Source organism: Clytia hemisphaerica, unplaced genomic scaffold (genome assembly GCF_902728285.1).
Source record: "Clytia hemisphaerica strain Z4C2 unplaced genomic scaffold, Clytia hemisphaerica genome assembly, whole genome shotgun sequence".
NCBI lineage: Eukaryota > Metazoa > Cnidaria > Hydrozoa > Leptothecata > Clytiidae > Clytia > Clytia hemisphaerica.
The window spans coordinates 349,869-377,673 of NW_027103432.1; the positions used below are offsets into that span (position 1 = coordinate 349,869).

The following is a 27,805-nucleotide window of genomic DNA, read 5'->3' on the forward strand; positions in this document are numbered from 1 at the left end:
GAAAACTTTTTTTTCTGTAAAAACGCAAAATATTACACAAATATATACAGGGTATTTCGGGGGCAACCTCTTTCGATAGCTATCTAGAGGGTAGGAGAGGGCGCCACTCCTTTTCCCTGGATTGCTCCACTTACCCATGATCCTTCGCACAACTCTTTAGTATAAAAGAAAGAGGAATCAAGAAAGATTGAACCCATAATAGGGCAATATGCTCCTTGCACCCCTCCATGTTGTGTTATCATAAAAACTATTTCAGTGAGGAAGGTAGCCTAAAGCTATACACACACAAAAAAGCAATATTTCGCTTTTTACAGCTTGACATAATAAAACGTTCTTTTGCGATTTTTCATCATAAATGTTACATAAAATACAATTTTTTTTACGAGAATGAAAAGATACAATAATACGATAATAATATTCGGGCAGAAAAGGATACGTGTAAAAATTCCAAAATTAATTTTTGGCTAAATTTCAATTCCGGGATTTTTCCTTCGAAATTTTCGTTTCTTCTCTACTTACTCAACTCGCCCTTACAAAAATATGAAAGCATAATATAAAATAATGCTATGGGGACAAATTCTTTCTCTTCATAATAATATATACATTGGTGCATTTGGATTGAAATTTTAACTCATGGTGTTAGCGGTCCGAAGTGGTATTTTTGGTCGCTTGTCACTTCTTGTGTTTGCTTTGGTGGTCGAGGAAGGAAGTCTACTGATTAATCGGTTCTCTTTACCATCAGATAGCTGAAATGCAAAATTTTACAAAACATAGAGATAGAACTAGACGGTAAAAGTCATTTGCATCAAATATTATTCCATATTGGAAGGGGGAGGGAGAAAAGGATTTAATTCCTATCAAAAAAGGAAATTCTACACTCAAACAAGCTAAGCAAAAAAACAATCACGAGAAAAAAAACACAGTCAAATGAACTCAAGGTCATGACACCCTTACAAAGATGCTAGTTACAGAAGATTACTGTAAAATTTGGCTTAAGAAAGCTGATGATTGAAAATTAACATAACGCATTCAAAGAGCAAAGAACACTGTTGAGTAAGTAATTTCGGGTCAAAAATTAATGAAACAGAGAAAAAATTATGTACCGATTTGGTCTTTTGCATTTTGACATCACAAATGATTTCTTCTTCTTCATTATCAGCACTCGTTTCAAAGGGACTGTCCTCGAGGAACGAGCCGTCATTCAATGCTCTGTCCGCCTGCAAAAATGGAAACAAATTTAATTATAGATAAATATAAGCGAGAAAACCTAGACTAATTGTCATGAAAACCCAAACAGTACACAAGCTTGTCTTCTATATTGCATGAGCCTAAATGCATTGTCGAGTACCAATAAGTACCAATATGCATTCGATTTAACATATTTAGGGTTAAGTTTAGGCAAAAGACGTTGAGAAGCAGCACCCTGCACTTCCTTGAGAGAAAGATAACATTTAAAATAAAATAATCTAAAAAATACACATAGGCCTTTGTAAAAAACGGAGGAATGGTATGAATTAAAACGACCAAGAGGTTTTTATTGTAAGGGTTTGGGTTACAGGAAGCATAATGTCCGAAATTAGCAGAACACACAGGAACACAGACCTGGTCGTTAATGATTTCTTCTTCAGACATGGAAGGGAGAGGTTGTAAGTCATGTCGTGAACGATAATCGTCGATAATCTTTTCGTGGTGCTCCGTACGGCGCAACGTTCTTGGGAAGCTGTACTGCTTCTGGTTCGGTGTCATTCCTGAAGGGTAGAAATAATTTGAGCCAATGACATCTTTACTTTTACTTAAATTGTCCCGTTCATTATTTCATAAGAACCAGTGTAATTTTCAAAACAAATGTACTTACTTTAATGGTAGAAAGTTTTGCGAACAGAAAGTTGGATTTAAATTTCGCGAATTTTACTTTTTAGACAAATGTACGAATATAAACTTCCGGAATTTTTTTGAAAATCTTTATTTTTAATGGAAATTAAAATCATATAATTTTTTCTTGTCAATCGAAAAAAAAGTCACCCTCCGAATGCAAAAATGAAAAGCAAAATTATTTAGACTTTTTTATCTTTTGTTAATTTTTTATTTTCGGCTTTTGGAACTGAGAAAAAAATGCGATTTTTGTTAAGAGTTTTTGAAAAACAGTGTAATCATTGTGCAAAAAATTTTTTGTTGCGAAATTTTTGCATTTTTGAGAAAGATGACAGAAAAGATAAATCTTCCTGAGAGAAGAACAAAATAGTTCTCATGTTAAAAAAAACTTTAGTACATGTGTACCAAAATGCTACTTCTCTTAATCGGGGTGATAACTAGTATGTAAAAGATTCTCCTAAAACCTTATATATGTCTAAAGGTTTTGTACCGACCACCCCTGTTATTACTATTGACTTATTGGTTCGAAAAAACAGCATCTTAAGTTCAATTTTCATTTCAGGAGCAAGAGCTAGAGTGTCGAAAGCAAATCCAAAACTTTCCTCTTCTCGAACAATCAAACAACAAAAATTAACCAAAAACATAAGGATTGAATGAAGAAGAATACCTGAAGGTTTATCTTTCTTCAAGTCTTCTTCAATGAAATCTACGATACTGTTCTGTAAAGTATTAATTCTTGTGTTTGCATCACATGACCACATCTGATTGGCCGAAGTGTTTTCGGTAATGGTTGTGGATTGTTCTTCATTGAATTGCCCATCGCTTGTCCGAAGTTGTTCAATGTGTTTGGTGCATTCATCAATGAAAGGTTCGCTTTTCGAACATACCCTCTTAAATGTAAAGGGGTATAAAATTACCAGTCGAAGTTCTCTAATTGGATTTCCAAGGGAATTAGATTTTCATCGAATAAGAGAGCTTATCGAATAGTAGAGCGTCGTTTATAAGTGTTTCCTGTTGACGGCTATGTTTTTGAAAAATGGAGCGTGTCAAATATTAGAACTTCGAAATAGAGCAGAATAGAGAGTTATAAGAAAGTCAATGCCACTGAACTTTACTAGCTAGCGTCAATACCTAATGGACATCAAATACCTATTTCGAAAAAAAGGATAATCTAAAAGAACGTAAAGTTAAAAAATAAAATATTTTAAAAGACATACCAAGTCAAGTGTATATTAACTTCACAAAGTGTACCTTGGTAAATCATACGATATCTTCATTTTCATTTGACGCAAACTATTTATCCCAGTATTCTTACTTTTCATTTTCAAGAGGAACAATGTAAGGGAAATATTTCAAAAAAAAGTACCTCAACATCGATTGTATTCTTGGTGATAAATTGGTCGACATCTGTCGCAATCTCTTCAAATTTACCGGAAAAGTGCGAAGAATTACTCTCCATGTCCTGAAAGAAAAGCTTTAAGGTTATTCCTGATAGAAAAAGACAAATGAAGCTTGATGGGTATCAAGTAGGAAAGTAAACTTTTAGTGATTTGATTTTCTACCACAGGAAAGATTGAGTAAATCACCTGGGTGGGAAAAGTACATTTCACACCTTGGAAAGTAAATGATTTACCCACCTGGGTGAATTTCCTGCCAGTTCTAAGGTGTGAAATTAACTTTTCCCACCCGGGTGATCTGCTCGTTTTTTTCCCTATGTCCTTTCATTACAGGAAGGGAGGGGTTTGGAGAAGAAGAATTTATAATTCAGGGAGACAAGATAGTAAAGCTTACTTACTGTAGTGAATTCTTGGTCGAAAGATTTGTGTTTAGATTCGATATCTGAAAGGCCACCGTCTATGGCTTTCATGAATGTCTGACCCTGAATTTAAAAGAAAAGTATTAAATTGCAAAGTTGTATGATCAAGCAAAAATCAACAGCTGTTAGGTTGTTATCAAACTTTAATCTACAGTCAGAGTTGCCTGTCAACATATAGAAATGACCGAAATAAGATGTCACTTCAAAGAAAGGAAGAAAATATCGTCTTTCAGCTTTGATCGATATACATCGAAATGAGAAAAAATAAGCTTTATCATACCTTTGAAATATTTTTTTCAAAAAGCTGGCATCCACTTTTACTAATCAGGTGAATCTCTTCGACACGATGAACCAGCTCTGTTGAAGTCTGCGTTGTTTGCCTGAAAAAAAAAGTGGCAACAATTTTCTAAAACTCTTTTACAGAAGCAGAAAATTCTGAAAATATGCTGTTTGGCTTGGGTTTTAGTGTTTCATTTGAGCAGATCCCTTTTTATTAACGAGACGAAAATCGTTTATTTGTAGCTAACCCAAAAAGGGTTCAGGGATCGAATTAGCGTATCGCATTTCACAATTCGCGATGCGTTTTTGGATTACTTACAAGCTAAAAATTGAAAATTGATCCATTTTAGGATACAAAATCATGCTTATCAAAAAATTGCGATGCACTTTCTATCCCTTATTTCGATGCCTGGGTTTACTCATATTTACTGAGCTTGACATAGACCCTGGAAGCAGTTTCTCAATCCCGGTCAAGTAAAATTTTTAGCGGGTACCACTCTCAAAAAATTCCGAACAAAGATGGCGGATAAAGCTTTGTTGGAGGTGTATAAAGGTCAGTGGTTATATTCGTAACACTTATACTACTTTGGAATACATCAAGTTCAACTTACTGATTAAAGTCTTCCTTGAATGCATTCATTGATTGTGCTTGTTCTTGCAATCTCGTTTTGGTCTGGAATGGAAAATAAGAATGATTTCAAAAGCATAAATACCTCATGGATCTTTCAATAGAGAGTATTGGTGATTTATATTTTCACCAACAAATCAAGTCCCGCCTTCTTCTCAAAATTTGCCAAATCTATATTGAGTTCTTTGTAAAATGCTTAGAAGTGAAAAAAGGAAAAGTACCTGTTTAGTGTCCTGTTCTAGCTGAGAATGTTGTGAAGAGAACAGTTTTTCGAAATATTCGTCCGCGAATTGATCAAATTGTGCTTTGAAGCTCGTCACAAAGTTACTTTTCAAGTCCTAGAAAAGAAACAAGAAAATTATACCCAAATAATAGGGATAGAGATACTATTCAACTAAGCAATACGTATCGTTCAAATGCCACAGTTATCTGTATGCAGAAAAACTTGATTGAAATATAATTAAACAACGACTTGAGCATATTCAAAAATGCGCAATAACAGAGTGTGTGGGTCGTGCAAAACTTTGGAATACTTTAGATTTCTTACATCTCTCATTTGGACTTGATTAGTGACGAGGTCATCAGTCGCTGTTGAAACTTCACCAACTTTATCCGTCTATAAAATGAAACAGTGAAAATTTGAAGGGAAAAGAGTGAACCTTGTATTTAAGAGCCAGTTTTTTTAAGAGCGGGGCGGGTCCAATAGTTTGAAACTTAGATTTTTTTCATTTTTGGATATGTTTTTAAGTACAATGAACTGAGTAAAATCCCAAAATATTTTGGTCTGAAAATCCATAATGGCGGATTTATGCCAATTTGAAGTTTTTGACATTTTTGGGCATTGCACTTAAAAAGTTTTATGATATAGAACCATGCTTTCTCAAATCAAAATGAGCAATTGGTTTTTGGTGATTCTGAAACTATGGCCAGTAAACTATACAATTTTCAAAAAAAATCAACATTTTCAAAATGATAGCTGGAGTTATGACGTCACAAAAACACTACAAATTTGATTTTAGGGATATTTAAGGGTAGAAAGGTTGAAGGCAAAGTTGTTTTATTTTAGTCATTTTTCATGCGATGTTAAGAAAATTTTTAAATCAAGATTAAGAATTAATGGTAGGAGATCACATAGGTTTATCTTTTGATCCTAGGAGACCAGGCGGTTGTCTTTCAGGAACAGAAGAGTTGGAGGTCAGACAATGTTGGGATTTCTAGGAAAATTGGGCTAAAGTTGGTACTTTTTAGAGACCTAATTGGCTTTCCGGGCCTCTAGGGCCAGTAGGATCGACATTTTTTATTGCAATCACTTCAAATGATAGACCAGGGACTGAACTACCAGAAATTATTATTTTGATCAGTAACAAACTTCCCTGGGACAGGTCACATGGCGTACTATATGGACGGCCCCATATGGCGTTGCGACTTAGCTCTAGTTTAGACGGCCGACTTTCTGCCATGCCTATTCTAATTGTTAGAGTAGGCAAAAAGTAGGTACAAAGTTTGCAGTTAAACTCTTCGGTTGAAAAAGATTGAAAGAAGTCACTGCATTGACGTCAAAAGAGGGCATTGCATTGACTTTAGACATCCCACTTTATGGCAACTTTAATTCACAATTAGAATAGGCAGGGCGAAAAGTGGGCCGTCTAAACCAGAGCTTACCTTTTCATAATCTTCAACTAAAAAACCTGAAAGATTAATCACTGGAAACAATCTCGCACGATTTTCTAAAAATATCATTCAACACCTTAACACCATTGAATCTTCGAAAAAATCTTAAAAATTTCCACACAATCCCGAAAGCCGTGAAAAGAACAATATGAAGTGACGAGACGAGACGTGACTCGTATACCCACCTGTTGCTGATGGAAAGAATCGAATTGAATTTGAAGTTCTGACAATTGCAGCGTGTGATTTTTCTTCAAACCCAACACTTTTTCCATCATATCGTTTGACTAAAAACAGAAAAGAAATGATTGTTTTTTTAAGCTTTTGAGTAAAGTTCCGTTTTAGTCTGGCAAGGTTGTCTTTATCTCCGAGCAGATGACGATCATGGTTCTGGGACAAAGATTGATCTCCAAGAGATGGAACAAATATTACGGGGAAAATCTTTTTAACTTTAAGCACATTGTACTTTCCCTTTGAAATTGCTCAAATTTTCCCTACTGACAAAAACATCTTTCGTTTACGTAATTGGGTACTTCAGTTTTTTTATGTTGTTTCGAATTTCCCCTTTCTGATGTTTATAAGCACAAACCAAGAAATTGGAATCCAAGAAATGTTTTCTTTTGTATTCGTGAGGTCAGACTTGAATCTTCGCATAGAATATTCTTATAGTAAACGGAAAGAAATTTTATTGGCATTTTAACAATGGATATGAAATGATTGAAACGTTGTTGTCTTTGATTGTCAAAAAAAATTATAAAAAGGGGGAAAAAGTAGAAAGGAGACTACATTTGTTATCAAAGTGTATTATTGAGAAGGATGGCTACAAACACAATTTTACAAAAAATATTGGCGTTGAAACCGTTGGATATCGATCCGAAGAAATGTACAAAGTCACTTCACCAACAGATTTTGGAGAACTCTCTGAAAACATTGGATAACCAACAAAAGCAGTTTAACCTTGGTAACGGCCAAGTCTTTAATGATCCCATAAAAGCGGCAAGTTATCTGCTCGAAAGGGAATATAGCGAATCGTTTCTATTTGACCCAAACAAACGCGATCCGTTATTCATCCCACCCGTATGGACATCGAAACAGTATAACAGACCGGATAAAGAAATCGGCCAATCAAAAACCAATCTACTTTCTCCTGACATCGAAGAAAAGGTGATTGAAACGTTGCAGAACCTGAAGGAGTTTCCAGCTTTTTGGTTTACGAAAGAATTAGAAGCCTTTGTTGGACTTCAAAATGGCGGCCATATCAGCGGTGAAATAGGAAAAAACATTAATCAAACTGAATTTCAAAACTGGATTAACAACATCAAACTTATGCATGTTATGAGAGAGCAGTTGAAAACAGGTAACCTAAATCTACCATCAACCACTGAACAATGCAAAGTTTTTCATCAAAGTTGCTTGGAAGAGTTCAAGAAAACTTTGCCGGGCTCGCGGTTCGAAAACAGCCTTAAATTCAAACCGAAGAATGCAGTTCAATCAAGGATAAAACAAAACCCACCAACCCACCCTATCTTGAAATGGTTTTTCGATCTTAAATTCGAGGAGAGAGGTGAATTGTTCGAACATTGGTTTTTTGATCAACTTGTCGTAGAAAAAAGCGGTGACCTTCTTAAAGACATTGCAATTCTTACCTCCCTCAACTTTCGAACGAACGTCCAAAACAAAAAGGAACAAGAGCTAGACCTTATTTTGTTTTCATACACGAGAAAACTGATCATTGGAGTCGAGATGAAACGTGGCCAAGAGCAAACTGGAAAAGCTATTGAACAGTTGCAAATGAAATACCACAAGCTTTTCGAGGAAAGTCTCAGTGATCAGTTAGGACCTGGTTGGAAATTCTTTCCTGTTGTTTGTATCGAACAAGATAGCGGATCATTCCAAAGCCGACATTATATCACACGAAACACTGACATCAAACTCTGGCTATCTAAAGTACTAAAAAGCTTTCCTGAGATATCATATCAATTGCCACTGATCCATCCTTTGGAGCAATTAAGGAAAATATTGGAGATTGTCGTTTTCACAATCCACGTATCAAAGCCTATCATCACATCTAACTGGGTCGACTATGTGACCAATGTCATCGATGTTGTGTCAAACCGAGATAACATCGTTTCTACTCCAAAAATCAACTAACGGTTTTCGTAGATGACAACCCCCAGTATAACAAACTTGTTGTCAGATGAGGATTTAGTACGGGAAAGAGTTTCTTGCTCCAACAAAAAGCATTACAACTGGCAGACGATCCAAATTATGCAGGTCGTATAATGTACATTTCTCGTTTCAAACACTCCAATTTTGGAGGATTGTTTCATTGGAGTTTGAAAAAGGATTTGGAACTAAAAGGAATCATCGTTGAAACCACCAACGCTAACGTAAGTGAAACATTTTCAAAGAAAGTGAAAGAGTTCAGAACTAAATCTGGGCTAACTTAATTGTTATAGTAGTAGGGTCAATTTTCTTATTTATGCCATCGCCAAATCTATTGAAATTTGAAAAGCAATAAAACTTTATCTCCTTGTCATACCAGGCACTTTAAACTGGATTTTCTCTTGCTTTATTCAGACATTTCTTTCTTTTTCTCAACATAGGGGGTGACGCCAGAGCTTATGGAGACCATATCATCCAACGGTATCAAAGCACTTTTCTTGGATGAGTGGCACATCAATAGGGAGAATATCTCTAACCTTCCAAATTGCTTGGAAATTATATGGATAGCTCCTAACGCTTCAAGCTTGTACGATCACAAAGAAGAACAACTACGAGAGGATTTCGGATTTCTCGACTTATCCGTGAATCTTCGTAATAGCAAATCGATAGCTGAGAAATCAATGACACTGGCTGAAGAAAGGTGTTATAGATATCGTGAAGGGTTGACATTACCACCACCCAACTTTCCAAGCGGCATTCCACCGATGTACGCAGAATCTTTGAAAGATGCTATCTTGGTAGCACGGAAATACACTTCTGGTGGGATTCTTGTGATTCTCAATACTAGCACGCTGTACGAATATGGGATAGATGATCAACTCGTAAGCGACCAAGGAATTCGAAGGTACGACAGCTCTGGACTCTTCGCGTTCAGTTTTTTGAAACATAAGGACAACCCATGCGAATACTTGCACAATGGTGGAATTCTGGCGACCGATCCACTCTGCGTTCAAGGTTTCGAATGGCCAACCGTTATATTTGTGACCAAAGAAGGATACAATCGCGATTGGAATTCAATTTACGTTGAGGAGAACGAGTGCAACTTTCTGATAAGGTGTAAAACAAACTTAATCATAGTGAAGGAACCATCCAAAGAAAGTACTGATATATCGATACCATTAAAAGATCTGCAAATAGATGCCGACCAACCAGATGTGGAGGGAGAAACAAAGAGGTCGAAAAACTCACTGACAAGCTTTTACCAACAAACCTTGGATGACGAAACTACTGAAGTCTTTGGCGCCAGTTCTTTGGAATGGTATGAAAAGATAATACCCACGCTGGACAATGAATACCCTAACTCAAAAGAACGGAGGACAGATCATAAAAAAATATTGGAGTCATTCTCAATGTTTTTTGATCTTTCGAAAAGTTTGGTCGTCAATAGAGACGGAGAAGTAGACTTTTTGGAAAAAGCAAAGCATTTTTCTTCAGTTGCAGCTAATAACCTAGCAACAGGTGAAATAAGCATTCAAAAACTGAAAGATCTCGAGGGGATGATGCCAGACTTACAAAGCTCAATTCCATCATCGCCGTTTTCTTTAATAGACAAGAAGGTGAAAGAACTTTCGGAAAATGACTGGCTGAAAATAGTTCGTTTGATGCTAAGTATGTATAATCTTTTATACAAGGATCAGGTGGACAAACACTTTGCAGCAACAAATTCACAAATGAACGAGTCACCTGTCAGCAATCCAACTACCAAAGAAGCAACCGATACAACCAATTCAAAAACAAAGGATTTAAAAAACCCTATCTTTCAGTTTATGGATCAGCCGAACCTACGCCCCTTGGTTGATAGTTTATTGCAAGGGTTTGAACTGAGCAGAGACATTGCCAAACAGACACTTGATAAAGCGTTTCATGAAATAGCATATGAAGTAGAAACTGGAACAATGGAAAAGCGGAGTTATCTGAAAAGATATTGGCAAAATTGTGTAAGGAAATTATTCCCAATTCGAACGTAGCAGACAAAAACATTAAATAAATTTTAAAAGATATTTTTAGTGGAATTACTTTATTTTAGTGAAATTAAGTTAACACTTTTTATGGCCATGGTTTTTGACAGGTCTGTTTTAATCATCTAATGCAGAATCACTGCGTTTGCTTTGTATGAAGCTGAGTGAATAACTTTTTTATTTTTTTAAAGATACAACAAAGTGTCATTACAAATTCCATCTATGGTAAAAATCCATCTAAATAAAAAAAACCGTTCTTGTATTTAACTTTTTTCTAGAGGAATAATTCTATTCGAAAGTGAAATGAAAAGACAAACCATATGTGAGATAGTGGACGTCAATGTTTCTTCATTTTTCTCCATTTGTGATAAAGAAAATTTGATTCCTTCCAAGATGGTGGTCACTTTAGTATTATACTCGACTAACTTCTCAATTGTCTTATCCTGAAATTGCAAAAGTGAAGTGAAAGTTAAATTCATATAAGTAAAAATTTTATTTCACCTAAAAGGCCAGACAAATTTAATTTTTGTTCTATGAGATTACCTTCAGAAAAATATTGGTCAGTCGGTCGGTCGGTCGGAATAATAAAAATTAATTTCCTAAAATCTAGGGCCGCAAGGTCAAGATCTAAAAAACTTGTGACGTTTTGAAGCATAATTTTTCCTTTTTAACAATGAGCGACTTTCGTAACATTTCAGTTGTGATATTTTAGGTCCATCCTCCGACCTCGCAAAAACAAAATTATTATTTTATCGATTTTTGAAAAAATAATAAATTAATTTGGTCTCGCCTAATTGACAGTGTTGTATTAGCGTAAGAACTCCTGACCCCTTTATACTAACGAGCTAATGTATCGAGTTTAATCGAACTACACGGTATAAAGCAAAGTTGACATGTTGCCGCAATCGCTATCCACTTTGGTCGACGACGGTAAAAACAACAGCAGACCGTCGTCTGTTTAGGTGAGAGCAAAGGCGATATAAAGCCGTACATCAACTATCTACTTTGTTTTGGGTAGACTTCACTTACCGTCGCCCTCGATATCCTCCGATACATAAACTCGCTAATACACTATATCCAAATGTTAGTTTTCCAGATCAAATTTGATTTGGCTTCATAAAGTAAATTACTTCATTACTTTACTTTAATAAAAAACGCAACTGAGCTTCCAAGTACCTTGAATTCTTCGTTTTCTTGTTTACATGCATCCACCTGTTCAGAAAATGTTTTACCAAAAGAGGAATTATCTTTGGTGACTGCTTTCAAACCATCTTGTATCTCAGACATTCCGTTGTTAATCTTGATTGAAAGTTCTTCATATGCTTCCGATTTCGCCTGACAGTAATCGTCTAAGAAGGAGAATTTAAACTTATTATTTAAAGGTGGTAAAATTATCATTTAGTGAAGGGTCGAAGTTGTCAAGTTGAGGCTCTCTGTATCTAATTGAAGCTCTAAGTTAAACTGTTTTTTCTAAAGTAAAAGTTCATTTTGAACCTTCGTTCGCTTGAAGGTGCATTTGTATAGCCCCCTCTTCCATGCAATTATTTTTCATATGGTATAGTGATATAGGTGATTAGCTTGTCTTACTTAGTTTATTTGCCAGTTGATGGTTGAATGTATCTTGGAGATCAGAGTGGTCTTGCAATGACGAACTAAATCCATCCAATTTTTCTTGTGTCTTTTGACGAAACACTTGTCCAGCGTCCAAATTTTCTCGGTGTAAGTTCTTATTCCTGTTAAGTGATTTATGTAAATAGTTTGTATCTGTGACCGTCTCCTCGACAGTTTCCAATAGCGACGATGCTTGGTCATATAGAACGTCTTCGTTTTCAGCGTGTTTTTCTACCAGCTCTTTGTGTTCGTCTCTGTCCTGGATCGTCCAATTCAAATTTTTGGTCGTGTTTTCTAATTGTTTTTGTGAATCACTGAAAAGATCCTCAGTTTTCTTCAGCTCCTCTTCTAAGCCAGCTAGTTTATCAATGTATTCTTTCATGTTTGTCTTTTGAGCCGATAATTGAGACTGCATTTCCCTGCGAAAAAGAAAATCATTTTGTTAATAAACCATGCCAATTTTACATATGAAACAGGCCTACAAACACTTTCTTGCCGACTTAGATGTCAGTGTTTTTTAAATCGTTGAGATTATCAGCTTACCTTATCGGGGAATGTCGGGGAAAGTGACGAAAATTTTGAGGTGGTGACGAAATTTTTCCCCGACGAAATATTTCCCGACATTTTATCACCCGACCAAAACTTGTACCCATTTTTTTTATCCCCGACCAAAACATTTACACAAAATTTCATACCGCAACCAAAATTCAAATCTATTTTTTTTTTACACCTTTATTTACCGAAAATAGTGCTTTAAACGTCAAATTACAAGATCAATTTTCGAGCTGGTGAAGAAAACCATTTCTTTTGGACAGTTTAGTCGGGTGAAAGTGACGAATTTGAAATTTTGGTCGGGGAAAAGTGACGATAATGTCTCTAGGTGACAAAATTTTTCCCCGACGAAAAAAAAAACCGACTAAATAAAACTCTGACATTTTTTCCCCGATAAGGTAAATTCTATCTGAGATATTTTGATGTCTGGGGAAAACAGAAAAAAAAACTTACAAATAGTTTTCTTCAGCAATGAAAATTCCATTCTTTTCTCTTGCAGCAGTCAAATCTTTCTTCAGTTTCTCAATTTGTTCTGTGTATTCCTTGATAGTGAAACAAAGGAAAAAAATGTGTCTAAAAACATTCTAATTAGTCTGGCATAAAATAAATTCAAATCACACTCAAAATTTACTTTCTTTAGGAATCAAGTGTTACATTACAATTGAAGTTAAAATCAAGGTAAGTGTCATCAAGAAGGCGCATGACGTTACCAAACGTGACACTTTGACATGGACATTTTAGGATCTTTTGCTGCTTTTGTGTCTTTCAAAATAGCCAAACGATAGTTTTTAATTATGATATATTACCTTGATCAGTGCTTTCTTTGATAACTTTTGATTGATTTCGGGTTTGTTTGTAATGTTTTTGGCACGATGAGCGTAATCCAAAGTGCTTAGAGTTTCCTATCAAGAAAAAGTTAAAACTCAGCAGAAGTTAGCAGTGAAAGTGAACTAACATACGGGAACCATTATCAAGTTCCGTTATGGAATTAGAATTCCATCTTACCTCAAGATTACACGAAGCCGGAGATATAGTTGCAATGATAGAGGTTTTGGTTCGTCCTCCAAGGGAATCTTTCAAAAGACGAGTCAGCTTGCTTTCACGGTATGGCACGTGAGGTGCATTTTCAACAAGGGCAGTGATTACTCGACCAAGTGTCAACAAACTTTGATTGATGTTTCCTAGCGAAGAATTGATAAAACACTTAATTAAAAAAAAGGTTTATTAACTGAGTGATAACAAACAGAGGAGCAACAGATTGAAAAGCAAGCTTTCAATGCAGTTCTTTATTATTCTGAAATTTAATGGAAAAATTGACCATTCAAAATATCTTACCTGCTTCTCTGGCACGTTTCTCCATTGCACCAGAACGGCCAATATTTTCACTACCAGCTAAATCAACCTGAAAAAGTCAATATGTTGCTTTCAATTATACATAAAATCAATGTGGTCTATTGCTAATATTTCAATAAAATATATAAAATATGAGTTATATTCTTTCAGGATGAAACTTCAACAGAGTCTTACCAGGTTTAGTTTTCCAGTTTTCAAGAATTCTTCGCCATTGATATTATTTTCTTTCATGTGTATTGTCACCATGAACAAAGAGTGAGACCGACTGAAAAAAGGATATTGAAAACATTTAATGGTTCCAAAGATATTAGTAGGGGGAAATTTGTTCGTTTTTTTGAGGTCGCTTGATTGTTTTGGTCAAAGCACTTGTTATACATTTTTGGAAAGCTAAGGGGTAGGGGAATCAAAATAACTTAGATTCCAATTTTCTTTCGGACACTTTGGTGTGATTAACGGACAAATATGACGGTCTCAGGCAAAAATCATAGGGTCAAAAATTAATGAAAATTTTAGCTTGAGAAAACGGAGACCTGTTGTATATTTTTGGTAAGCTCTCAAAAAATTAAGATTAGAGATATATGTATATATAAATTTTTTTTGACTCATATTGAGTTACTTCTTTCCATCTTAACTCATATTGAGTCGCTTTCTTCCTTGTAGTCACTTTAGATCACTAGTTTTGCATTGATGGATGTCTATGTCATCATTTTTCCTTTTCAATTCCAACCTGATTGATTTTCTGTGAATGTTCATTCTAGATTTTTGTTGTATTTATATTGTCTTTTTGTTTTGTGAGTTTTGTCTTTATTGTTTCCATTTTAAGTAGTTGAAGGTTTTATACTTCTTGACTATATATATAGTATATATATAATATATTATATATATATATATTCACACAAAGTCAAAATTCTTGAGTAATTACAATAAGTTTTGGGTGCTTCAAAATTGCAATCCTGTTTTGGAGTCCTTAAACCGTATCAATAAAAAGAAGAATGCTAAGTCTATTTCCACCTTTGACTTCAGTACTCTTTACACAAAGATCCCTCATGACAAACTTATTAAAGAATTGGCAGAGGTTATTGACTTTGTTTTTGATGCAGGTAGTTCGAAATATATTGCCATCTCCCAGAACGACAAAGCTTACTGGTCGAGAACGAAACCTAAATCGTCTATTTCCTTTTTAAAAGTTCTTTGAAAACCGCTGTCAAACATCTGATTAAAAATTGTTTTTTCAAAGCTGGCAATGTTGTCATGTGTCAGGTCATAGGTATCCCAATGGGCATCGATCCAGCGCCATTTTGGGCTAACTTATTTTTATATCAATACGAACATAGATATATGACCCAGTTGATTGAACAAGATAAAGTGAAGGCTCGTCATTTTCATTCAACCAAACGATTCATTGATGATCTCTGTGCTGTAAACGATGGGAACATGTTCGAATCAGTATATAGAGAAATCTATCCAGATGAACTTGAGCTCAAAGTTGAACACTCAGGATCTCATGCTTCGTTCCTTAACCTTGACATTTCCATCAAAGACGGGGTTTTTGTTTACAAGTTGTTTGACAAACGCGATGCCTTCCCTTTTTCTATTGTTCGTATGCCTCACATTGACAGTAATATGCCAGAATCCATTTTTTATTCTTCGTTTGTTGGTGAGTTTTTGAGAATAGCTCGATCAACTCTTTTATTTGAAGACTTGAGAGACAAATCTCACATATTTATTCAAAGAATGCGTGCCCAAGGCGCTACAGTTGGTAAACTCAATCCTAGTCTGCGTAGAGTCATTACACGTCACAGTTCTGAATTTTCAAGGTTTCAACTCAGTTTAAATGCAGTCGTTCACTAGCTTTTGCGGTGAGCGGCCACGGGGATACGAGGCATCGAATTCTCATGCTTTTTTCCATCCTTTCAATCTTCTTCTCCCTTGTCAGATGGTGGCAGTCTATTTCAAGTGTTTTTTCTTTACCTTCGAATGTATTATCTGCAACGTTAGTGGCAGAACGGGTCAAAGATGTGGCAACTTTGTCCAGTGGGTAGTACTTCTCTCTGCTCTAGCTAGTTTTTGGTATCTTCGGCAGGTCCGTAGGTTTTATGTTTGAGTTTGTTTTTATACTTTTGCGCGCGTTTTAATAATTCAAAGAAACACATTTATTTTTACGACCTCATCTGTGGTGATGCCTGATCAACATTGCTAGGCCTACCTACATTACCCTGTTTATATCATTTGGGAAGATATTTTCGAAAATGGCCGAAATCCTATGTAGGTTGAAAACTGAAGAACAGAGTTTGTGTGTTCTTTGAATATATTTAATTGATTCATATTGAGTCACTTTTATTTGTGTTTAATTTTACTTTTTCTCACATTGAGTTGCTTCTTTCCTTTTGGTCGATTTAGATCATGATGTGCATTTTTGCTTTTGAGATACTTCCGAAGAATACACCATTGTCCCATTTCTGTTTTTCTGCTCCATCAGAATTATGTACAAATAGTTTAGATCTTTTGTCATCATTTGATATCACATACCTGGTTTCCATTTTATGAATATTCATCCTGAGCATGTTGTGTTGTTGTGTCCTCTTGTTGGTATTGTTTTGTCTCTTTTTGTTTATTACATTTTTTGAATAGTTGAAGGTTCAATACTTCTTTGACTATATATATTGCGAGTGTAGGTGATTTCAGTACCTAACTCGAGATATTGAGCTTCAAAAAGTACAAAAACTGGACAAAACAGCTGTTGAGCACTTATCTGTTATATTTATAATTCATTTATTAAGTAACTTTGAAACCTTACAAACCTTGACTGGGCATTCATTAATGTTGCAGCAGTTTGTCTACGTGCAGCACCCTTTTCTAAAATTTGATAAACTTCATTTCGATCATGAACAATGACCTCTTCAAGTCCTTGGATGACAACAGAACCCTATAGTGAAGAAGTTTTATTAATAACTAAAAATGATATTACTGAAAAGAAAATTTTGTTCATGTAACTTAAAGGACAAATACACTGTGCAATCGGAATCTTTAATTCAGGCCTTTTCTAAAAAATCAGAATGAACAGGGTAGATAGCCGCTTGTCTAAAACAGAGCTTAAACAACTTTAACGACTTCTAAAATTTATCAACATATGGAAATAACATTTTTATTTAATTCTATATAGTTCTCTACTCTAGTTTGCAGAGGGTACGAAACCCCCTCAAGGTTTATTTCATCCCCTTATATACCCACCCCCTTCTGTAATGAAATCTTAACCCCCTTTTGTACAAAAAATTCATTTGAAAGAAAACTCACTCAAAGCATCTATCGATCCTCCCTACATTCTTATCCTCCAGATTTTTAGGTAAATCTTGGTACCCCTCCCCTATAAAAAAAAAAGGGGAGATCGAACTATTTACATGACAAACCTTTTTGGTAGTATCTTCAAAAAGCCTCAGCTTTTGTGTGTCCAGACTGTTTCCAAGCAGATCAAACAGCTCTTCATTATAAATCTCCAGGAAAGATACCCGAACAGAATATTCAGCACAATCCTCCATGGAGTTGAGTTGTTCAAAGAGTTGGTGCATTGCTCTTGGGATGATGCCAGCTAAAGGGTCATCTTGCCAACTGAAATCACCAGAATCTGTACGATCACCTTCCATGGTGAATGTTTTACCAGTTCCTGTTTGCCCATAGCTGAAGAAATTGAAATATGTTGAAATGAAAATATGTTGACCTTGAATATGCATGACAAAAACCTGGTCAATAAATATCACTGAATAGCAAAGAAATAAAAAGAAAAGCCTCTCTTGAATGACACAAATTTTCCTTAAAAAATACATACGCAAATATGGTGCAATTGTATCCTTGTAAAACTTCATCAATGACTGGGCAAACCATTGATTTGTATACGTCAATCTGTTTTGATTTAGGTCCAAAAACTTTATCAAAAGAAAATGTTTTGTTGTTTCCTTTATCCATGTAGTTCATTTCTTGACGTACGTTGATTTCTTTTGTGGGCATGTTGACATCCACAACACTTGGGGAACCCATCTTGACTTCTTGCCCATTGCGAGGTCTAAAAAGTGATCAGGAATTTTTTTTAAATTAGAGTTGGTGCAAGTTAGTTTGCTTTCAGTTAGTTTAGTCAGCGAAGGGGGCCAGCTAGAAATGGGAATGTTTTGGAAGAGAAAGTACATATGAGATATCCCATTATCAGTCTTTCTAGCACAGAAATTGCACACAAAATATCTCTACATCAATTATTTTGGCACAGAAAATCGACATGAGATATCTCATTAAGACCAGCGTCCGAGATTCAGAGAAGGCCTTAAAAATGGTTTTCGTAGGGCACCCCTTAGATCAGGGCAATTTTTTGATATTATGCTCCTAATAGGGTTTAGAATTGACAAAAAAAATAAAGATAATTCATTTTGGGTGAATATGCTGAAAAACTGCTGACTCAGCAAAAAATATCGATAATTTTCAATATTTAAACCAAAATATCTCGAGATCTAGATATCGAAAGCTAACAAACCATACCATTTTTGGATACTACTAATTGATAAGTTCTATCGATTAACTAAAATCGATTCACTGGAAAACTGCAGGAGATTCGAAGGGGAAAATTTTTTTCTCTCACTACCTCGGCCACTGGTCTATTGTCAGTCCTTTTGGAACAGAAGGTGTTAAAGGGTTGAAGAGTAATAAAAAAGGGAAAAACAGTGGTTCTTTTGTATAACAACACAACAGTGTCAACTTTAAACTTTTAAATTGTTTGCTTTCAGTGTCTTTAAGATATCCTCCATTATGATTTATGTAATTAAGTTTCAATTAATATGTAATAGTTATCGCACGGTATAGAGTACAATATGGTATATATTTTTCGAAGTTCCGATTTTTCGTCATATTTTCCAAGCCTTTAGGCAATTTTGATTTGGGGTTCTGTCTTTCAGAAAAAACCTATTTTCACCCTTAACATAGATTTTCCCTTCATTTCCAGAGGCCCATTGAAAATGGGTCCTACCACTTTTTTTTGACACATTTCAAACTTTTTCTTCAAAGACAAAAATAAAACAATGCAAAGTCTTCTTTTCAAAACAAGATATATCTGTTTTTTTTTTTGAAAAAAAATTCTAAATATTTTAACAATATTGTTATATGATAATATCCTATCATCATCAAAGAATTTTCTGTCAAAAGGTCTCTAGCTACACTAGGAAAAGAGAGAAGGAAAATTATGGAAGCATGACTGGAAAAATTTTCTTTCCTTTTTTTGACACATTTTTCCAATTTTCCAAGCTATTTTCAAAAAAAAGTCATGCGGGCAGCCAGAAGAAAATCGTTTTTGGTCCTTTTAATGATTTCTTTCCCTTATTTTCAGGCTTGCCGTAATGAAAGTAAATGCACTATTAATAAGCTTTTCTCTTATATGAAAGAGAATGTAAACCTATATAAACAAAGTAGAATAGGAATAAAGAAACTTCCAAAAACGAAACCAAAACTAACGTTAAACTCCAATTCATGTACCATAAACTTCATTGTAAACGCATAAGTAAGTAAACTTGCGATCGCAGATGGAGGCAACCCAAAGGCTCCTCTTTTGATAGCTATCTACCTAAAGGTAGAGGAGGGTGCCACACCTTCTCCCTGGATTGCTCCACTTACCCTTGATCCTTCTCTTAATTGCTGAGCATCAAGTACCATTTTGGGATTATTTGGTATAACCCGGCTAGGGGTTGAACCAACAACCTTGCGAACTGTAGCTGGATGCTCTACCACTGCACTACGGTTGCTACGGTAAACCATAGACAATGCTATGCCACCATTTTTTATGTTTACAAAAAAAAGCGGCCGGGTGACAATGAATTTTTAGGGTCGGCCTAAAGTCAAGAAAATGACAAGATTACGGGATTTGGAGTGATTTTACTTTCATTTTCAGTGGTTTCACTTTCGATTTCAAGCAAACATCTTAACAACAGGGTACTCACTCATAGTTACAGGGGTTTGTTCAAAAACCCAAACATAGAAAGTTTCCGAATACCCTATTTCGATTGAACCAATAAAAAATGAAATCTTTCCATGTTTCACATTTTTGTACCGATTCTTCAAAATGAAAATATTCAAAATTTAAAGTTCTTCTTTTATTCAATGATTTTTTACAGCACTTTGTTGACAATCTAACTCTCACATCAAATTCCTGCTTTCTTCAGTAAATTGAAGATGAGAAAAAACCTAAGCCTTAGGATCATGGATTGAAACAAATAGAAGTGTCATGAAGGGTGGGAATTTACAGACGCTTGTCGTGCAATGCACTGAGAGGCCACAGGTGCCAAAAAAGGGCCGTGTGAAATACTGCAATCTATTGGTGGAAATTTGACAAACAGCTGCGAAGGAGCGCCTGAAAGCAATTAGTAGAAGAGACCACTTTCGTTTTTGTTACAGATTTTGATATAAACTTCTCTCACAGGGATTACTTGTCAATGTGTTGTGTCAACTTATCAGCACTGTATTGTTGAAAAGGGAAAGATAAAAGAGGTAAGACTGATATAGGAGTCTAAGCTTAGACTGTTAACATGTCACAACAAAACAAAAATTGGGGTTCTCTAGTTCCATGATCTTGACTTGTAAGCATAAATGGTGCTTTTGTTGCGGACAGGACATTATGATTTTTCTGCAATTCACCCGGCTATGTTGTAAAAGACAAATCAATTATATGATGTCATTATTAAAAAGATTTCTGTTAGAGTAATTAGTTATTCTATCCATCTATCGGTTAGTGGAAGTACTTTGATTTGTGAAGCGTCTTTACATCACATAGAACAAAAGAAAATAGCAAGAGAACAAAGGAATAACCCATAGCCACCATTTCACAACCATGGGGAATAGCGATTTTATGGAAATGGGAATCCTTATAATAAAGCATCTTCTGAAAATTTCATTCTTCCCCATAAATACGATATTGAAAAAAGAAGAAGCTTCTTTGTTTTCTGATTGTTTTTTTAATCTGCCATGGAGTGTTATTATAAATTTCCTTTGGCGAGGGGATTTAATGAACCGGTTTACCGTCGATTGCCTGCATGCCTTTGAGCTGCCACTCAAAGAAGTTCATTATTTTTAAAATGTCAAACGTAATCATTTGACGTCAAATAAAATCTGTGCGGTTGTGCTCTTGACAATGCAACAAAATGGCGAAAACTTCTGAAAATCTACGGAAATTTCATCAAAATATGGATCCTGCACCCCAAATGAATGCTTTATAAATGAAATAATACGGGATAACGATGTCTTGCAGTGTAGGAAGTGTCAAAGATTTGTTCATTATGCCTGTTCGGAGCTTCCAGCCTACCAAGTACAGATTTGCCTTCAGTACAAAGCAAGGAGATTCGAATGTGCGAAATGCATCACAGTCACGCCAATATTATTAGAGAAGTTCAAAACAAGTAAACAAAGAACGACCAATAACAAGGCAACAAATACTGGAGGTAAAGAGAAAGATCAAGATGAGCAATGTGTTTTCGCTAGACTGGATAGACTGGAGAAGAAGATCGACGATCTTGTAAACAAAGATGATGTCGTTAAAGGATCCAAACAACAGCAGACATACGCTAGCATCGCTAAAGATTCGCTAAAGAAAAAAGACCACGATATAGAATCAAAGCAACAACAGACATACGCTAGCATTACTAAAGATGAGCTAAAGAAACAAGAGGTAACGATCAAGAATTTCATCAAAGAAGAGAAAGAAGAAGAACGATGGTTAAACTTAACAAAGTACAATATCATTGTTCACAACCTCGGAGAGAACAAACATGAAGACCTAGAAGAACAACGTGTAGGTGATAAGGATTATGTTGAAGAAGTTGTACAAAACCAAATGGGATTAAAGGTAAACATCGTCAGCGCGAAAAAGAATAGGAGCTCGGAAGGACGAAGAATGTTCAAAACAAAAAGATGGCGACCCTTGAAAGTCGTGCTAAAGAACGAAGAAGAGAAACGTCATATTCTGGCATCAGTCCACAAATTAGAGAAAGACGAATTTAGAGTATCCGACGATTTTCGAAGAAAGAACGCGAAACCATCAAAGAGTGGCATAGGAAGGCAAAGGAGAAAACAGAATTACAAAAGGATGGCAGCTGGATATATAAGGTTAGAGGAAGTCCTCGGACAAGACTCTACTTTAAGAAGATCTGTAACAAACCCGTTACTGAAAATGAAATATTGTAAAGACGACTGGTTAAGAGGCCCACCGTGCGCCTACAACTGTAAAATTCTAAAATGTTAAGCATGATTATTTCATAGAGGTCGATAGACCTGAGAAATATATTACTGTAAATTAAAATTATTTTTAAAAATCAAAATATGAAAAAATCCGTAGTGGAACACATGCGAATGTCTGGAAGGAAGAAGACCAAATTAGTGGCAAAACGATGGAGCGTTTGACGTCACTTGCACAGCAAGTTACACACTTGTTATTTGTTAATCTCATCAGGTGATAGGCGGTTAGGCGATGGACATTCTCTAATTATCCAATCAGCGTCCGATCATTTTGAATGAAAACAAAAAAATTTTAAAAAGGGAGCGCCATCAGTGAAAGTTATCGTGACATGTTATGACAGAAAGTATGATCGATAAACAACTTGATGGAGTTATCAAAACAAATTTGTTGTCAAAGAGATTTAACAGTAAGTGAAAATAAAGGCCAGATATCAACAGTCCCATGTTTTGACCAATCGTCCCAAGTTGAGAGCAGTTGACGGTAATTCCCCTTGCCTTGTAGAAAAACACATTCTCCTACATCTACAAAGCAGACAAAGAGGCTTCAAAAAAATTAAGTAGAAAAAAAGTTATTAAAAAGTATGTCATTTTATCTTAACAATTTTGTAAACAGGGGGGGGGGTCAGTGTACCAGAAGGTGGTATGTATCCTGGGGTGGGTGGGTGTTTGAGAAAAAAATTTGTCATGTACTACCTGTGTACTATAAATGGGGTGTTGGCTCTAAAATCGATTTTGATTTTTACTACCTGTGTACCAAAATAGGGGTGTTGGGTCCAAAATCGATGTTAACAGTGTGGAAACAAAATGTTCAGAAATTATCTGCTAAAATAGAAATGTAAAGTTGTTCTATTATAAATTGATCAAGCCAAGTTTGTCCAAGATCATTCTTCCAAACTTCTTGGAATTAATTGAAATCCTACCAGATCTCACTGAAAGGAAGGTTTATTGAGTCAATGTAAACATTCGAACATTTGAATTCGAACATTTGAATTCAAACATTCAACATTCGTACATTAGAGGTGCCAACTCTCATGCATTGGGTGTGAGACTCATGCATTTCCACATGGTCTCACGTAATTTTGAAAAGTTTGATTTCTCACGCATTTTGGATTTTTGAGAAAAATTTTCCTGTTTTTCCGATTTTTGGAAAAAACTTTTCTCAATTTCCCGATTTCCCGAAAAAAAGTTTTCCTGATTTCCTGATTGTTGGAAAAAAGTTTCTCTATTTTCCAGATTTTTCCAGGTAGTACCCGGTAATAAATAGGGGGTATGGGGTGGTTTTGGGATTTTTCCAGGTACTACCTGGTAATAAATAGGGGGTATGGGGTGGTTTTGGGATTTTTCCATGTAGTATGGTGTACTTCAGGGGTGGGTGGGTGTCAAGATTTGAAAAATACCTTGTAGTACACATACATACCGCCTTCTAGTACACTGACCCCCCCTGTCGTAAATGAAAGTGCTTTTTATTCTAGTTTTATGACTTGCTCTCACTCATTTTGTTTCCGTAATAAAAAAGAAAGTCGATATTGCAAACTTTGAACATGCTTAAAATTGAGGTACTTTCACTGTCTGTATATTTAAACAGAGTTTCTACGGATTCTTTTTCAGATTTTTCAAGGTTTTTAAGGTTTTTATGGTCATTTTTAAGTGGTTTTTCAAGGTTTGCAGAAATCTTGGTACTTTTCAAGTTTTTTTTTATACTTAATTGGCACGGCTCTTAGATAAGTTTTGTAACTTAGAATTTGATTAATTTCTTTTATCGAACTTTAATCGTTTGATGGAGTTCGATTGTTTGATTAGTTCGATTGGTTCGACAAGTTCGATTGATCGGGTCTGGTCTAGAAGAGGTCCTAAATTTACTTTGACATTTTTAAGGGAACAGTGCATAGATATTCCTAGGAGTACCGCCAAGTCAGGTAACCTGCATCAGTGGAGGGAAACTTGCATAGCCATCAAATGACTGACCAATATCAAAGCAGCAAAATTTCAAAACAAATGAACTATGCAGCTCCGCTCGAAGCTCTACTCTACCATTTTTGTTTTGAATTAACTTTGTATTTTAATGACCAGCTAGGGCATTCATTTGAGGGCTATGCATGTTAGCCTCCACTGATGCAAGTTACCCAATCTCACAGTAGAGATTGGGCTATTCCATTTTTAAACCATACAGGGGTATCGACTGAGCCTTGATTTTCCAAGGGGCTTTTTGTCATTTTCAGATTTTCCAAGGGGTTCTCTCCACCTAAACTGGCATCAATACAGTGAGTGGTCCTAAATCCGACACCCAAATAACTGTTACCGTGAGTGGTCCTAAATCCGACAGCCCTGCCTAAATCCGATAGGGTCTTTCAAAGATACAAACTAAAATAAAAACAAACCTTTTGCTGTGATGCAATGAAGATCCAAAGTGTCCAAAACTGAGCGATTGATACATGAACAATGAACAAAACTTAATTGCTTCTTAAGAAGAACCAGATGTTAGACAACCCAAGATGTAGACACGTTCTCATTTTTAGCATTGTAGCCCTAGATAGTTCCGTCATAAAAGTTGTTTCGAGCATACTGTTACATCTACTGATATTTCGGACTAAATTTTCACTTGAATTAATTTTTCACAAAAATCTGATGAGTTGATTGCTACTACGAATGGCATTTTTTAAATAAATCCTTCTAAGCGAATCTATGGAATTAGTTGTGATGCTCGGGTATTTTCTAGTCCTTAATGAACTAAGGAATGGGGAAAATAGTCCATTCGATATTTATGTTCTATTTAGATATTTTGACGAAAATGTTGACCTACTTTGGGTGTTGCCTACATTTCGGGGGCCTTTATAACTGACTAAAAAGTCTGTCAAATTATATAAAACTTGTTTGTTGTACTTTCATAACATGAAAGTACTACCTGAGAGATTATTAATGTTGACATTTTGAGCTTTTACAACGTGTCCCAGACCCACTGGGACCCCAGCCCAATCAGAAAATTTGCCTACTGTAAGTTTGGAACAAAGAATTTCTATCCCAATTTGGAATTAGAAATTTTTGGACCCGCATTGGGAAAAAGTGTGTGAGGCAGGGGTGTTGTTACATTATTCACATATTTCAACACAAAATTTTCAACCTACAAAATAAAAACAACTTTCTTGTCTCTCTTTTCGTCTTTTCTTTTTACTTTTCCTCATTTGTAGCACGATAAAATTAATATTGAAATTCCATTCTCAACAACCGAATCTTTTCAATTACATTCTAGGGGTTAAAAAGTGAAGAAATCCAATTTTCAGAATAACACAATGCTCTTTAGAATATTGTTTTGGCATAAAATATTTCTAAAATTTGCTGTTACAGCAGGTTACAGTTAATCCGATTGAAAAATATCAACATTTTACTATTACTAGATATAAAGCCATAAAACCAAACCTACATTCTGGGGGCTAAAATGAAAATGGGAGTCATCTTCAAAGACCAAAAAAATTGGCCTATCTATCAAAAGTAATGAAACTAACCCCTGGGAAAGGATTTTTTGGGAGTTCAAAATTTTGTTGAAAACATTCTTTTAGGTATGATTCAAATTTCACCTACATTCTTGGGGTTAGGTGCTGTACAAAACATAATTTTTTATTACAAAATTGTCAACATTTTAAACATGAGCAACGGATTCAGAATAGTAGAGGTAATTGTTTTTACAACTCACACTTTTTTATCACATTAATTGACTGTAGTTTTGTATAAGAAGCAATTATTGTTATTTGGTTCAATTGGCTCAGTCTATCAAATCTCTCCGTTTAGTTGACACTTTGGTATCTTTGTTGCGTCACAGCGAAAGGTTTGTTTTTATTTTAGTTTGTACCGGGTGTGCCACAAATAAGTTACCCTCTTTGATTTGATATTATAGGCAGTAGAAAAGAGATTTTTCAAAGATTCAGAGGAAAGCCTAACTTATAATTTGGTGTATTACTTTTTAATTTTACTACATTGGTTCAAAAGTTATGTTCAAAAACCTAAAATGTCAATTTTAAAAAATGTTGAAAAAGGCAAAAAACAAGGGTATTAAATTGATTGTAATGAATAGAGGCACAAAACGATTTTATGCACCAGGAAATCTATTTCAATTATGCAAAAAGCACTTATTTACAAGATTAGGCATCCCTGTAAATATATTCCATCATCTGTGAATCGAGATGAGCTGCAACAGTTGAAACGAGGCTTTTTTCTCAAAACGTTCACCCTCTCCACCTTTCTGTGTGATGCACACACAGAAAAAACTTCGGAAACTCTTCGAAAGATGTTGAAAATTTTGTCGGGGTTGAAGCATTTGACTTCTTGTTTATAACCAAGCAGTTACATCAAAATGCCTCGAAAATGTCAATATGAAAATTGCGTAATCAGAGAACGTATGTCTCGCTCATTATAAAAAGGCTGAGACAAACTTTCAATAATTGGATTGTAACATCAAGTTAAGTCTCTTTTGTTAAGTCACCAGGGGGTGAATAAAACAGACCTTGATACATTTATCATTTGTTTCAACTTGACGATTCGTTTAAAACTCAGTCTCCTAAATATTTGGGGTAGGCAAAATATGTACAAAGAAATTTATACTTTTCCAACCCGGCGAATCTTTAAAAAAGAAGCGAACAAAAAAATATAATTACCCTTTCCAAATAAACCTCTTTGGTGGCGAGCGTAGTCTACTCTGATGTAATTGTAAAATTTATGTGATGGGAGTTTGACATAGTAATGTAATGTTGTTTGGGGAATTATGAAGTTCTCTGGAAGTTCGATTGCATTTATTCAGGTTGATTTTTTATGACTTCTAATGGTACTTTTTTTAATGAGTTTGATTACTCTGTTCTCACACTTATGTCTTTTTTTTCGCATCCTTTTTCGTGATTACTTTTATTTATATTTTTAAATACAGATAAGAAGGCATATTGATGTAACTGCCAAGGGAAAAACAGAAGCAAAAAAAACAATAGAGATGAAGAAAACATAAAAAGTGTTACATAGAGCAAGACATTGTACTTTAATGTTTTGGTAAAAGAGAAGTCCTTTCTCTCATACATTTTAGGTTTTCGAACATAACTAACGCCTAGGCGCAGGGCTGTCAGATTTAGGACCACTCAGAGGGTAGTCACTTTCCAGGCCCTTATTCACAAAATTTCACTTTCCAGGGGTGTTGACTCCTAATTTCCAGGGGATAGTTTGTTATCCCAAATTTCCAGGGGGGTGAGTGAAAAAATTTCGTCAATACCCCTGTACAATTTTCTTTTGGAATAGCGCCCATTCCAAAGAATTCAGAACAACAGATCCAAGACTGATCGCGCTCTCCCAAACAACTATTATTGTCAATTCAAATGTTTAAGCAAGAAATGGAAAGGAGAAACTGTCATACCTGCATCTTACTGCAACCTGGATGTTTTGATTTTTCCCTTTAACCATGTCTTCTCACTAAAAATGTACGATCGCCCGAGTTTTCTGATTTTTCTGAGAGGACCTCCGCACTGTTCAATGTTTACAAGCTTCTGGCTAAAATTTGGAGCCAAATTTCGAATTTTTTCATCTCCCAATCAGAAGTTTCAAAATTTTGTCGGA

The 27,805-nt window shown here is 35.3% G+C and overlaps 1 protein-coding gene across 1 annotated transcript; it reads right to left on the reverse strand.

The window, feature by feature from the left end:
* Window positions 1-554: 554 nt before the first annotated feature.
* LOC136798060 (kinesin-like protein KIF11) lies at window positions 555-27,754 on the reverse strand. The gene is made up of 23 exons (XM_067054643.1): window positions 27,606-27,754; window positions 17,787-18,020; window positions 17,371-17,638; window positions 16,765-16,889; window positions 14,138-14,228; window positions 13,946-14,012; window positions 13,616-13,791; window positions 13,417-13,512; window positions 13,064-13,152; window positions 12,035-12,477; window positions 11,624-11,796; window positions 10,765-10,890; window positions 6,452-6,550; window positions 5,143-5,211; window positions 4,817-4,933; window positions 4,579-4,640; window positions 3,969-4,068; window positions 3,668-3,751; window positions 3,239-3,334; window positions 2,540-2,762; window positions 1,603-1,748; window positions 1,104-1,217; window positions 555-746 (listed from the first exon to the last, which is right to left on the reverse strand). Exons 1-23 carry the CDS (start codon window positions 27,650-27,652, stop codon window positions 627-629), a joined length of 3,165 nt encoding a protein of 1,054 aa, XP_066910744.1. The 5' UTR covers window positions 27,653-27,754; the 3' UTR covers window positions 555-626.
* Between the last annotated feature and the right edge of the window lie 51 nt (window positions 27,755-27,805).

What these genes read in the sequence shown, in the direction of transcription:
- LOC136798060 (XM_067054643.1), bottom strand. Translation starts at nt 27,652, where the DNA reads ATGGTTAAAGGGAAAAATCAAAACATCCAGGTTGCAGTAAGATGCAG. An exon ending in GAAACGTGCCAGAGAAGCAG is followed by an intron (nt 13,792 to 13,945) that starts GTAAGATATTTT and finishes ATTCTTCGCTAG; the next exon opens with GAAACATCAATCAAAGTTTG. An exon ending in TTCAAGGAAGACTTTAATCA is followed by an intron (nt 4,069 to 4,578) that starts GTAAGTTGAACT and finishes TTTTTTTTTCAG; the next exon opens with GCAAACAACGCAGACTTCAA.